The sequence below is a fragment of the Schistocerca cancellata genome, chromosome 6, assembly GCF_023864275.1.
Source record: "Schistocerca cancellata isolate TAMUIC-IGC-003103 chromosome 6, iqSchCanc2.1, whole genome shotgun sequence".
Taxonomy (NCBI): Eukaryota; Metazoa; Arthropoda; class Insecta; order Orthoptera; family Acrididae; genus Schistocerca; species Schistocerca cancellata.
The window spans coordinates 391,928,701-391,943,859 of NC_064631.1; the positions used below are offsets into that span (position 1 = coordinate 391,928,701).

Here is a 15,159-nt window from a genome sequence, read left to right on the forward strand (position 1 = left end):
TTATCCACCCTGTATTCTTTCTTTTGTTCATTTTTCCCCTTACTTGTTTCAGGAGGAAACAAGACAAAATGTAGAAATGTGTTTAAGAAATAACTAAATTTTTAATTCATGCTGTGTGATTTATAAATTCCTGTCTAAACACTATGCTTGATTTATTGTTGATGGTTCTTCAATGCAATTCTTTTTTCTATCATCTGTGCCTAACTGGTCAGTAAATTCTATTGTTATCATTTGGCCTTCATGGCCAGATAAACCATTGATGATTGGTTGTCAAACTGAATAACTGCGGGTCAGTTGTTGTTGTTGACAACTGTTGCTCTATATCTTTCAGTCAATGTAGGGCATTTAACTTTGTAAAATAATACAAAGCTGGACATCAACAACTCTCTGTTAGTACTACCTGACAGAAAATCCAAATTGAAATCTCAACCATGTTCTCCAGTTAAGTCTGCAAAACCATCTTAAAACCATTTCTTGCTGCTTTACGAAGCTTAAGATACTTCCTGCTGGTGATATGTAAATTGTCTGTGCTAAAAGCTTGCATTTTTCCTGATCCATTACTGTGGCACATCATTGAAGAAACTTTTCAACACTATATTCAGTAACTTAAAAATCTGAGTTAAATTCACTTTTTACATGTGTAGCTGCTCCCCTTTCTTTTTACTGGTTCTACAATAATGTGATATTAGCCTGTATCCATCAAAATGGAGCTGTTCAATTTCAGTGACTTGCATCTCACATTCCGATGCACACAAGTTTGCTGCAATTCTGTCTACCTTTTCATTGTTCTGTATGGATATTAGAAGTTCATCTTTTATTTATAAAACTTCCAACTTTTGATGGAAGACACTAAATACATTTCCTTTGATATCCTTGTCTTTATCCAGGCTGCAATGTTTTGTTGTACTAGCGGCTGTTTCAACCATAACTATTTTGCAGCACTGTCTTTTGTATGAATGGTTCATCAGTAAGGGAGACTGCATATAGGGCACTAATATGACCCATTATTGAGTACTGTTCAAGTGTTTGAGATCTGCACCAGTTTAGATTAAATGGAGACATCAAAACAAATCAGTAGCAGGCTGCTAGATTTGTTACCAGTAGGTTCAAACAACATATTAGTATTAAAGAGATGCTTTGGGAACTCAAATGGGAATCAGTGGAGGGAAGGTGACTTTCTTTTCAAGGAACACTATTAAGAAAATTTAGAGAACCAGCATTTGAGGCTGATTGCAGAGTGATTCGACTGCCACATATGAACATTTTGCGTAAGGACAATGAAGATAACATGAGAGATTAGGGCTCGTACAGAGGCATTGAGACAGTCATTTTTCGCTTGCTCTGTTTTTGAGTGGAACAGAAAAGGAAATGACAAATAAGGTACAAGCTACCCTCTGCCCCACACAATATGATGGTTTGTGGAGTATGTATGTAGATGAAGATGTAGATGTAGATCCTAAAAAAGTAATGAACACATTGGAAATCAGTGGGTTTTGATGAATATTGCTGTTGCTGTGGTCAGACTGTATGCTACTGTCAGCTAGCTCTGCAAGCAGCCTCTTACCAAAAGTATTCAGATGGAAACCATACCTGGTACGATGCGAGGGGGCAGTGCATGAATCATACATGTGTGTAAAAGTCCCCCTACCCTGAAGTATAACAGCAAATAAATATGTTTTGCGCTAATTTACTCATATGTAACTACATGAATTACTTATAGGTGCATGAATAACAAAAAAAAAAAAAAAAGCTATTCTGAAAAGTGCCACTGCTCCTCCTCTTACACTATTCAGCTGCTTTTTTTTTTTTAATATATATAATATGTCAAACAAAACATTTATGTAACTTCACTCAAAACACTCTCAACTGGCTGTATACTGTTGTTGTTGTTGTTGTTGTTGTTGTTGTCTTCAGTCCTAAGATTGGTTTGATGCAGCTCTCCATGCTATTCTATCCTGTGCAAGCTTCTTCATCTCCCAGTACTTACTGCAACCTACATCCTTCTGAATCTACTTAGTGTATTCATCTCTTGGTCTCCCTCTACGATTTTTACCCTCCCCGTGGCCCTCAAATGGCTGTATACTAGCAAAGTCAAAACTGACTTGGAACTAATGTTAGACTTAAGCAGAATTTGCAAGGCTTCAAGGTGGTAGCACAGTTCCATTTATAGGCTCCCTCTTACACCATGAACTGTCATGGTGACACCACGTTCATCAGCTAAAAACAAATTGCATAGAGAGGATTAATGCTATCTGCTTTTTTAGCCATACACATTGAATGCTGGTCACACCACCCTCCTGTTCTCCTATGTGGCACTAGTTTTCTCGTAACTATAACTCTCATGGTTAGTGAATTGGCAGATGGTAACTGCCTACATGAGTGTCAGTTGGTGGCATTGAAATCATAGAGGTAGGATCCTGGCTTCCACTTAGTATGACACAAAGCCAATGATGATGCTATAGCATAGTCATGAGAGTCAGTGCCATATACAAGCAGAGGAGGGTGGTGCGATCAACATTCAAGAGATATGGCTAAAAGTGGACAGAGCATTAACCTTCTGCGTGCAACCTATTTTGAGTTGATGAATGTCGCCATGTTAGTTTATTGTGGAAGAAGCAGCCCAAAAAATAGGACTGTGCTACCACCTTGAGGCATTGGTTCCTCAAATAAGGCCCAAAGCCTGGGTGCATGGAATAGCAACCAAACTACATGACCCATTTTTAGCAGGAAAAAATTGGGAAGTCGTGCAGAGGTCTACAGAGGATGATTTTTTTGTGGCTCCTTCGAGCTGACTCTTTGCTATGTCACAAACTAAGAGCTGCACCAAGTTCAGAAGTAGTCAACATAAAGGCTGGTAGCAACCTCCAAGACCAAGGAGTCCACAAGTCTATTGGTGGTTATAGTAAAAAGAGGAACACTCAGCACTAAGCCCTAAAAGCCACTGTTCTCCTGGGCATGTGAGTGTCCAAAGCAGTGAAGGTGACAAAACTTGTGGATAAAATTCAGTAAACCACCTCAAAAATCCCAAGTCGTGGAGTGTGGTTAAATATATGTTTAAACTGTGCATCTTGCACCTTGCCACCTGATCTTGAGTTTGTGTCAAATACAAGAATTAATATGCATGTGTGAGCAGGCCTTTTTTTCAATGTGCCTATGTCTGATCCAATTCACTTCACACCCAAATAAACCCACATATGCTGTTCCAGTGACCATATCCAGCAACAGTTTCTACAATCAGTATATTCTGAGACAGATGAAACAGTAAAAAGAAACCCATATATTGGGGTAATTAATACTTTTTGCATAATACAGGTGTGAGATTGGCAGAAGAGCGAAGATAACAAGGAGTACTGTGTTGGGTAAATGTACTTGCTATTTCAAAGTAATGCTTCATCCTGTTATGCCTCTGAATTTTAATCTCACTCATGAACCTTTCTTTTATTTCTGTCATTGTTTCTTTGCTGTATGGATTGGACATAGGGTCAGAAAACTACACTTATACCTAAGGAACATACAGAATACAGATGTGCTATACCATTGGTGACACAATTAGCTCTGACACTTCATTTCCCACTAACAGGAATATTTACCTCAGTTTGAAATTCCAGTTCAAGGCATCTCTTGCATCAAAATCTATCATCATCCTTAAAGGTTTCCAGGCTCTGGTGAAATCCCTGATAAATTACATTACATGATCATTACATGATTACATGATCATTTAGTTTCACTTCTGTAAAATGTGAACACTTATTTCACACTTAATGTTTACAGCTGTTAGCACAGCAATATGTCAATGTATGTATTTCTAAACATGCATCACTGTAGAAGGGAATAGAAGGGAAAATCTGAAACAATAACACATTTCTGTTTGCATATACTTCATTCAAATCCCTTCAGCCTTTTAGTGTGTGCGGGTGCAGGGTCTTCTTTTCTCAAAACATTAAATTAGAATTTTAGTTTCTTTCTTGCTTATCTTCAGCCATCAAATTCTAGAGAAGTTGATGCATGTTGCACAGTGTTTTAAAGTGAGGTGGAATTTACTGTGTGGTGATCCATCTGATGAATGATGGTAGTGGTCTGTCTGATAAATGATGGTGTAAAAGCAACAGGACCACAGGAAAGTGGAGCAGTGTTACTGACATAATTGTGGATGGACCATCATTGTATTAAAGTAACAAGATTAGAAGAGCAAATCATGATGTCATTGACAAATAATATGCCATGAGCTGCACTAAAATGGTGAGGAGTTTCATCAGCGAGATGATATATTGGAATTAGAAAGTAGATGCTCTGTAAGGAAAACCCTTGCACATTGTGTGATGCTCCTGTATTTAGATTTATGCATGTTGAAATCCTCAACTAGCAGGAAGGGTGTTACAAGTTGCTGGAAGTTCATCAGCTAGGGATACACTTCTACATCGAATAAAAAGGGAAAGCCAGCCACTCTGCAACACATGAAAACCTCCATCCTAAAAGCACTAGGGTGGAGGACACAGAGGGACGAAGGACGTGGGCTAAAACATACATAGAAGTATAAAATCCACTCTCATGGATAAAACATAAAACTAAAGCTGCTGTGGAGGCATTGTCACCCAACACTGAAGGAAGGGTGTTGGGAAAGTTAAAAATCTGCCACTGAGTGGCTAAAAGTGGGCAGTTCAGCAAGAGGTGGATGACTATCATTTGGGAGCCACAGCGACACTGAGGTGGGTCCTCGCGACTGAGTAGGTAACCATGCGTTAGCCATGTATGGCCAATGTGGAGCCAGCAGAGGACTACTGATTCCCTGTGAAAGACTTCCACACATTCATAGTCTCCTTAACAACACGCAGTTTGTTGTGCGTGCTGTTTTGCCATTCCGTCTCCCACAGCCAGAAAACCCTGCAGTGTAAGACAGAACGCAGGTCAGCTTCAGAGATGCGTATCTCCAGAAGCGGTTTCCATGTTGCCTGTTTGGCCAACCTGTCAGCAAGTTCATTGGCGTGGATTCCGACGTGTCTTGGGGTCCACACAAACACCATGGAATGGCGGGACTGTTCCAGAGCCTAGATGGACTCCTGAATGGACGCTACCAGAGGGTGGTGAGGGTAGCACTGGTTGATAGCTTGTAGCCTGCTCAATGAGTCGGTACACTGGAGAAATGACTCGCCAGGGCATGAGTGGATGTACTCAAGAGCACGAGAAATTCCCGCCAGTTCTGCAGTGAAAACACTGCAGCCAACTGTCAAGGATTGCTGCTCAATATGTCCTCCATGAACATATGTGAAGCCTACGTGACCGTCATTCGTTGAGCTGTCAGTGTAAACCACTTCAGAGCCCCACAACACGTCAAGAATCGAGAGCGGAGAGTGGCGGGGTTAACAGAGTCCTTAGGGCCATGCAAAAGGTGCAGACGAAGCTGCAGTGGAGGTGAACGGACTGCAAGAAGAGGTGGTAAAGGGAAGGACTTCAGTTCAGAGAAAAGGGATCACACGCGAACCGCAATCGTTAGCCCCGATCTTGGCCGCCAATGCAGGAAATGGACTTGCCGTAGGCTTGAAAAGGTGATGGTAATTCAGATGCTCAGGGCAACTATGAATGTGTGCTGCATAACTAGCGAGCAGTTGCGCACGTCTGATCTGCAGTGGAGGGACACAAGCCTCCACCAGTACGCTGGTCACTGGATTCGTCCTAAAAGCTCCTGTCACTAATCAAACCCCCACAGTGGTGCACTGGGTCAAGTAAATGCAATGTTGAAGGCGCTGCTGAACCCTAAAACACACTCCCGTAGTCAATCGAGGATTGGAGAAGGGCTCTGTAGAGCTGCAGCACCGTACAGCAATCTGCACCCCAATTGGTGTTGCTGAGGCAACAGAGGGAATTGAGGTGCTGCCAGCACCTCTGCTTAAGTTGATGAAGATGAGGGAACCAATTCAACTGAGTCGAAAACCAGTCCTAGGACCTGATATGTCTCCACCACAGTGAGTGGATCGTCATTAAGGTAAAGTGCGGGTTCTGGATGAATGGTACGACGCCGACTGAAGTGCATGACATACGACTTTGTGGCTGAAAACTGGAAGCTGTGGGCTAGAGCCCATGACTGCACCTTGTGGATGGCTCCCTGGAGGCACTGCTCAGCAACAACAGTACTGGAGTAGCCGTACGAAATGCTGAAGTCGTCTGCATACATAGAAGGTGAGATGGAGGGCCCAACTGTGGGACTCCACTCTCCTGGATATGGATGGAACTATTGGAGTCACCAGCTTGCACATGTAAAGTACGGAGCGACAGGAAGTTTTGGATAAACATCGAGAGTGGTCCCCGGAGACCTCACTCATACAACGTGGCAAGGATATGATGTCGCCAAGTCGTGTCTTATGCTTTACGTAAGTCAAAAAAGACGGCAATCAGGTGTTGCCGTCTGGAAAAGGCTGTTCGGATGGCAGACTCTATGGACACAAGATTATCAGTGGTAGAGCAACCCTGGTGGAAGCTGCCCTGACATGGAGCCAGCAAGCCATGTGACTCCAGGATCAACCCAACTGCCGACATACCATATGTTCCAGCAGCTTACAAAGAATGTTAGTGAGGCTTATGGGCCGATAGCTATCCACATCAAGCGGGTTTTTACCAGGTTTGAGCACTGGTATGATTGTGCTTTCCCACCACTGCAATGGAAAGACACCATCGCAGCAGATCCGGTTGAAGACGACGAGAAGATGTCACTTTTAGTCAGATGAGAGATGTTTAATCATCTGGCTGTGGGTGCGATGAAGCCCTTGAGCTGTGTCGGGGCAATGTGCAAGGGCACTGAGGAGCTCCCACTCTGTAAATGGGGCGTTATAGGATTCACTGCAGCATGTAGTGAATGAGAGGACGTTCCCTTCCAGCTGCCATTTGAGTGTGCAAGAGGCTGGGGGGTAATTCTCCAAAGCAGGGGCTTGGGCAAAGTGTTTGGCAATCGCATTTGCGTCGGTACATAACTCACCATTTATGGTAACACTGGGGACAGCTGTTGGGGGCTGGTACCTGACAAGACATTTGATCTTTGCCCAGACTTGGGAAGGTAACTTGTGGCACCAAATGGTGGAGACGTATCTCTCCCAACACTCCTCCTTCCGTTGCTTGATAAGGTAGTGAACATAGGCACAGAGTCATTTAAAGGCTATGAGGTGTTCCAGGGAAGGGTGCCACTGTATAGCTCGCCGACACTCCTTAAATTGCTTCAGCAACTTCCGGTGACCACCAAGGGGCTGCCTTATGCCTCGGGCACCCTAAGGAGCGAGGGATCGCGTTTTCTGCCACAGAAACAATTGTGCTACTCACCTGCTCAACTGTCACATTGATGATACCGTGTGGGGGAGATTCAGTGGTGACAGCAGAGGTGAAAGTTTCACAGTCTGCCTTGTTCAAAGCCCATCTGGGCAGCCATCCGTGTGCCTGATGCTGGGGCAATGACAGGACGATGGGGAAGTGGTCACTACCACACAGGTCATCATGTGCTGTGCATGGATGGGAGAAGTCCTGAGCTGCAAATTGATAAATCAATGGCCGAGTAACCACCATGAGCCACACTGAAATGTGTGGCAGCCCCAGTATTTAAGAGGCAGAAGTCGAATTGCGACAGTAAAGTTTCGACATCTCTGCCTCGGCCAATAAGTATGGTACCACCCCACAAGGGGTTATGGGCATTAAAATCTCCCAGAAGTAGGGAAGGTTTGGGGAGTTGATCAATCAATACAGCTAATACATTCAGGGGTACTGCTCTATTTGGAGGAAGATATACATTGCAGACAGTTATTTCCTGTGTTGTCCTTATTCTGACAGCCACAGCTTCAAGAGGGGTTTGAAGGGGCTCATGTTCCTGTAATATCCCTTATAGCCACAGAGGGCAGGGGTCCACATTGCTGGGAACCAGGTTTCCTGGAGGGCAATCAGAAGCAGGTGTATAACTTAACAGTTGCCGTGGCTCAGCTAGGCGGTGGAAAAAACCACCGCAATTCCACTGGAGGATGACATGGTGAGACTGGGAAGGCATGTAACATTCAGTGAGGCAGTTTATGCCTCAGAGTCACCTGCTGTCACCAATTTATTGCCTGAGCAGTCTATATCCATTGTGTCATAGGGTCTGGCGAGATCTAGGTCCTTAGCCCATGCCAAAATCTCCACCCCATCCTCAGCCACAGAGCTTGTAGGTAGCGATAGTGTGGGTGCCACCGCAATTTCCTTGGTCTTGGTGGTTTTCTTTTTGGATTTATCTCGCTGCTCCTTGGGTTTCCCTGGCTGGGAGGACTTCACTGGCTCAGTCTCCAGGACTGAGGGTGAGTGTGAAGCCCTACGACCACCTGCTTTTGGGTTCCTCAGCCATTGGCGGGTGTCGTCCTTCCCACTAGAAGAAACCTGGGAAGGGAGTGACCCAAGGAACCCCTTCCTGGCGAGAGAAGCTGAAGGAGACCTATGGTTCTCCTGCTTAGAAGTGGGGATGGATATCCCTGATGGTCAGAGGGGGTGTTGCTCCTGAAGTATGTGGTGTGGGAGCAACAGGGAGGGAAATGCCGCCCGCCCTCTCCCCCCCCCCCCCCCTGCCCCGCCCCACCTTCAAGGGGGCAGGTATAGTCTTCCAGCTCTGTGAGGTGACCGGGGTTGGCAGAGCTGATGGTGCCAGAACTGTTGCAGCGGCGGTGTAAGACGCTGTCGTATGCACACGATGGAGGCGTTCAAATTTTCTCTAAGCCTCAGTGTAGGTCACAGTCTGGACAGTCTTGTACTCCATGTTTTTCCTTTCTTTCTGAAAAATCCTGGAGTCAGGTGAGCCAGGCGAATCTGCAGTTGACACAGATGGGAGGCGGAGCACATGCGGTATTGGGATGTGGTGGGCGTCTGCAATCTTGGCATGTGATGCTGGAAGTACAGCGGGAAGACATATGGCTGAACTTCCAGCACTTAAAGCACCGCATTGGGGGAGGAATATAGGGCTTTACATCACACCGGTAGACCATCACCTTGACCTTCTCGGGCAATGTATCACCCTCAAAGATAAAGATGAAGGCACCGGTGGCAACCCGATATCCTTCAGACCCCGGTGGACACGCCGGACAAAATGTACACCTCACTGCTCTAAATTGGCACGCAGCTCATCGTCGGACTGCAAAAGAAGGTCTATGTGAAATATGATACCCTGGACCATATTTAAGCTCTTATGACGCGTGATGGTTACAGAAACATCCCCCAGCTTGTCACAAGTGAGTAACTCCCGTGACTGGGCAGAGGATGCTGTTTTGATCAGGACTGACCCAGATCTCATTTTGGACAAGCCCTCCACCTCCCCGAACCTGTACTCTAAATACTCAACAAAAAACTGAGGCTTCATCATCATGAAAGATTCCCCATCAGCTCTCGAACATACAAGGTACCAGGGCGAATAAGAACAGCAGCCATCCTTAGCCTGATATTCCTCCCATGGTGTGGCCAGGGAGGGAAACGATTTGAAGTCATACTTCTGTGCGTTGAATTGAGCTCATGATCGCTTAGGGACTGTTGGTGTTCACCACGAGCAAGAGATGACGGACTATGCTTCATCGTGTGTCATCTGCCCTGATACCACCCACTCTGACCAGGGGCCCTCCAAACAGGCTCCACCCAGCCGAAGCAAATGCCACCTGGCAGGACGGCCATTGCCGGGAGTCCCGATGCCCCAGGGGGATGGGCATCTACCCCTTGGCATACTTGGGGAGTTAAAGGCGCAGACATCAGCAGAGTGATCCTTGTGTGGTCAGGGGGCTACAATCAACAGGGTACATGGCAGCCTCACCTCAATGGACTGGCTACCTTGCTGGATATCAGGTGCAAAGAAGTCCTTGCTCATCATCGACGCAGAAATCAACACTGCATAGTGCATGGTGGAAAACGCACCCAGGAAAGTTTCCTCACCCAAGAGGTGGAGAATGGGCAGGACTGCAATGCGACGACAAGGAAGTGGGCTAAAGATCTCGATGCACAATGGACGCGATGCACCTTGTAAGATGCCCTTCCCCAATTGGCTTGCTCTTCAGAAAAATTTTCAAGTATGGAGGTTAAATTCTACAGGGGACCATCACATAAAGGCCGAAACATGTGAAACTCCTTTTAGTCACCTCATACAACAGGCAGGAGTACCTCAGGCCTATTCTAACCCCCAGACCCACAAGGGAGCTACCCTCTTTGTAACCTGTTTGGTGTCAATGGCAACTCTTAACTGCTCTAATTCTGTCTGTGCACTCAAAGACCAGCTGCTCCTTCTCCATAATTGTGGAGCGATAAGCTTGTAAACAGAGCTATTACAATGCTAATGGCTAGTTTCAGTGTATGTGAGATTTAACCATTATTGAGTTAGCTAAATCTTAGTTTACTAAATATTTTTGAATGAAATATTTTTTTCCACTCGTGATTTAACTGGCAATATAGTAGAGACTGAGATGATTACATTAAATTGCTTTTACTACTGAAGTATAAAGTAAACAAACTGTTTAGAAAAATATAGTTACACAGTTAATTTTTATCCTTTAAACTGACAAAAAGCTTCTAAAGGCTCTTTATAAAATATTGACTTGTGTATTACAGTGCTACATCTTCGTTCTCCTTGGAATAATGCCCTTTATGACTATTTGACAATTGCTGTAAATCCATGTATGCTATCTCTTCCAATTGGTGCAAATGCACAAATTATCTGTTACTTCCACAGCAGCTGAAATATCTAATTTAGTGGTGCTTGGTAATCTCCATGTATTGTTTTTAGTGCGAGTGTTACCAGGAGCTAACAATAGATGATTGGGGGCTCGTTTGCTCCAGTCTTCCTGGATTTATGAAAGGCATTTAATGATGTATCATATTATCACCTGACAATCAAGATACAATCACGCAAACTATCTTCACAAAAATGTGATTAGCTTGAAGCATTTTCTGATGTGGTGTCCAGTTGACAGACTAGCACTAGTCCGTGGTGCCACACACTTTTTATAACCATTAGGATCAACCACATTATACCTAATGTCATTATCAGATTCATTGTTGATCATATCATTGTCAATAGAGAAGTATTTTTTTTAGTATTTAACCTTAGTTAAATGAGTAATACCTCTCTTTAAATTTGGATAAATGCAAAATAATTCCCATAGCAAAGAGAAAGAACCAAATTGAATCTAACAAAAAACAGTGCTTCTTAGCATGTACAGCAACTCCACCTACTCACTCTATGCACCACCAATGGAGCTACATACTGGTCTGAAGATGGTCTTTCTATGACAGCCAGTTATCAGAAAAATAACCAATTGCAATCTAGAATGGTTATTTCTTGTTAGGTTAAGAAAGAAGCTCACTTATTTTCTAATGATGACTTCAGTTCAATCTGTTGGCAAGATTAATGGTAACGTCTGGAGCCTGTCAAATTTACATTTTTAAGTGTACAACAATGAAATAATATGAAATCAGTACTAGGAAATGCAAATGATTTGCTGGGTGGTTCTGGTTAAGTGTGATTCATCTGTAAAAGAAACCAAATACAAGCAAGACATTTGTGTGACCAGTTCTAGATTATGACTCCAGCATGTTGAGTAGTGAAGTGTGTATGAATCAGACAATGAATAAAGTCTACAATGTGCTACTAGGACATTGCAGGTAGTTTCAGGGCCATTGGAAAGTGTAATAGAGGTGCTCGGTGCACTTAAATGAGAATTTTCGGAAGAAAAATGACATTGTTTTCATGTAACCTAGTTGGATAAATTTAGGGAACCAGCATTTGAAGAAGACTGAGCAACTTCACGGAGTCAATGTAATAACTAATATAACAATGCATGTACAGTAGCTTGTATATCTGTAGATGTAGAACACACGGTGTCCTTAAATATTATTGACATGGCAACATCACTGGAAATAATTTTTGTGCCTTCCTTAATAATCCATATATTTTATCTTCCTGATACTGGCAATGACATGGAACTAATTAAATTTAGTCCCTTAAGAAGTTTCACAAAGTACTACCTCAACAAGTTGCATCAAAATTAATTCAGTGGCAGTGAACAGGCAGTTTATTACAGAAAATGTTTTCTTGTGTCTGCCAGAGGAAAAAACAATTTCACTCTTGAGTTGCCTCATAGGAAATGACAAGCAAAAATGTTTTCCAATGAAAGGGTATCTCCTGTATGTGTCACCTCAAATGGGCTCTACTTTTACAAATTTATCAAGTACACAAATCTGTATATTTCAACCAAACATTTTCAGGTTAATGAAGTTTATAGGTTGGCCAGTTTAACCAATGTTAACTTTTGTGCATATACTACTTGTATATTTAATATCTTCCACCTATATGAAGATAGATAGAAATAACTAGCTTCAAAATATGTAATATAATTTTCAAGTGTGCACCATTGTCTGTTAGTCATAGTTAAAAGAGAATGGGAACCTTTGCAAATCATTTACACAGTATGCCATCAGATTGTGACTTAGCAATATTTTCATGATGTACAACATTTGGCAACATTTATTTGCAGCCTGGATTTATGAAAATGCGGTTCAGTCAAATAATATTAAGACGAGTTAAAATTATTTGTATAGGTTTTCAGCACAGATGCCCCTCAAGCTGATACGGGGCTGAATGCTTATCATACTGTGGGTTACAACTGATGGAGTGGTGTGCAATTCAAAATGAAATTGCTTATCTTTAAGCCAGTTCTGCTCTAATAAAAACATAGGTAAAGTTGCTGTTTTAAGGAATACATTAATCCTGTTTGTTGTTGTTAATTCTTAAAAATTTAGTAGTACCCTGAAGTCAAATCATGTGACACTATTGTAATTTATTTATCCTTGATGGAACAAGTTCTTATATTTAGATTCCATAGATTACAGTTAAAACTCGTGCATTCTTTTTAGCTAAATATAAGGTAACTTAACTGCTTGCTACACCATTACTTACATAAAATCTGATCTTTTCTAAACTAATACCTTGAACAAGATACAAACATGTAGAGCAGATTACAGAGTATCCTCATGTGATATTGGTTATAAACATTTGCAAAGTGAAGAATAAATTATATGGCCCATTTATAAAAATTCTGAAATCGAATGTGTCAGTTTGCTTCAACAGTTATTACTGAAATGTTGGTTCCCGAATTTTTGGGGCAATCATGTCACCCGTGAACAATGTCATCATCATTATCATATGTGCTGCATGATTCTGTTTGATAAATATTGCAAACTAAATATTCAGTAACTTATTACAGTGTCCCAGTGGCTATGAAAGTGGACTCAGAGAAAATGCTCTTATTCATTCCTTTGTTATAATACAAACTACAGAACAATCATTTCTTTAATTTGTAAGAGCAATGGAATTCTCATTTTCCTATTTTAAACAAGAGAAAGAAACCACTTAATTTAGACTTCATCTATCAGGCAGTGAAAAATTGTTACCTTTTCATGCAGCAGGTCCAGTGCTAACTGTAGTCCTACTGCTTTCATGTCAGTTTTCTGAAGAGCACTTGTGATATACATGTGCATATCAAGAAATCTTTCCATTGCACCTCCAAGTTCAGCTTGTTCTATTTCCAGTTGTGACAGCAAATTCACAAACCATTCAAATGAACGTTGATCTCTGTTTATCCAGAAGAAGTCGACCTAAATTAAAAATTAGGTACGATCATTGCGCAGGTCTTTACTTGTACAAAATGTAAATATAGTACTTATTGAACATGCAGATTGAGAGAGAAAGTGATAAATAAAAACCACTAAATTCAATCTCTGCAAACATATATAATACAACAGTATCAAGAACGTTGTTTTGCTCTTTGGCATTTAGTGTTTGAAAACTGAAAAGGCTAGAATTTTAGACAACTACATACTTCCGCCAATATGGAAACAGTTTTGAGACTTGCAGACTTGGGATAGGCTTTCTTAGAGACATGATCTGAACCAAGTAAATGTTTAATGATGTTAGTTGCAATCCATGGAACCCATTGAGAGTAGTCTCTGTGCATCCCTAACTACTTTCAAAATCCCAAGGTATGCAAGTGAAATGCACATTATGAAATATAGTTACATCATACTATTTTTTAATTATATTATAATGTAAAATATTGATTTTAAGAATTACTATGAAGATGATATTACAATTAGTAGAAGGAATTTCATACAGAAACTTCTTTACTTTATCCTTAAATTGCACTACTTTAGCCCTGATATTGCATGGTAGGCTGCTGAATATACAGGGTGCGTCAAAAAAATGTATACACATTTTGAACTGCCATAGACAATTTATTTCCCATTCTACAAGGTTAAATATCTGTGAGAAAGTAATGTTATGTTTCTTCAACAGGTGGCAGCAGTGGCAAGGAAATAACTGCAACATGGCGGATGTGCGTTTGAGCTTTGAAGTGTGGAAGCAGATAATTAAGTGGTACTGGAAGTTTGAGAATGTAGCTGCGGTTCGAAGACAGTGGAGAAGTGAGTATGGTACAGAACCACCTTCAAGGTTAACAATTACATGTCTACAAGACAAATTAGAAATTCATGGAACAGTGCGTGATGTGCATAAAGGTCGATCAGGGTGACCTCGTACAGCTACAAGTTATGATTCCACAACTGCAATCTTGGATCTGTTTCAGTGTTCGCCTAAAAAATTTTCAAGGCAAGTGGCGCGTGAGAGTAAAGTAAGTGTTAGTAGTGTGCTACGCATTCTGAAGAAAGGCAAGTTTCGTGTGTACATTCCAAGGCTGGTGCAACAGCTAAGTGACGATGATTCAGATCGAAGGTTAGAATTTTGGGAATGGATTCAGGAGATGGTGAGCCATGAACCGGGATTTATGGGTAGCATAATTTGGTCGGATGAAGCCCAATTCAAACTCAATGGAACTGTCAATAGGCACAATTGTGTGTACTGAGCTGAACATAATCCTCACATTACAGTTGAAAAGGCTGTGAATTTGCCTGGTGTAAATGTGTGGTGTGGTTTGTGTGCAAGGGGACTCATTGGGCCTTTCCACTTTGAAGGTACTGTTACTGAAGAAACGTACCTAACAATGCTTGCTGACTCCATATTACCTGCCATTCGTGCATTATATGGTAATGAGTTATTTCCAACAACATGGTGCCCCGCCGCACTATCATAGGGGCGTACGAGCATAACCTGGATCACAATGTGCCACGCCAGTGGAT

At 42.1% G+C, this 15,159-nt stretch overlaps 1 protein-coding gene across 1 annotated transcript in view; it reads right to left on the reverse strand.

The window, feature by feature from the left end:
• Positions 1 to 15,159, reverse strand: part of LOC126088344 (NADPH oxidase 5-like) — a 460,603-nt gene that overhangs the window by 13,994 nt on the left and 431,450 nt on the right. Inside the window, exon 19 of the mRNA XM_049906479.1 lies at positions 13,420 to 13,623. Coding sequence (XP_049762436.1) covers positions 13,420 to 13,623 — 204 coding nt within the window. The remainder of the gene's footprint in view (positions 1 to 13,419; positions 13,624 to 15,159) is intronic.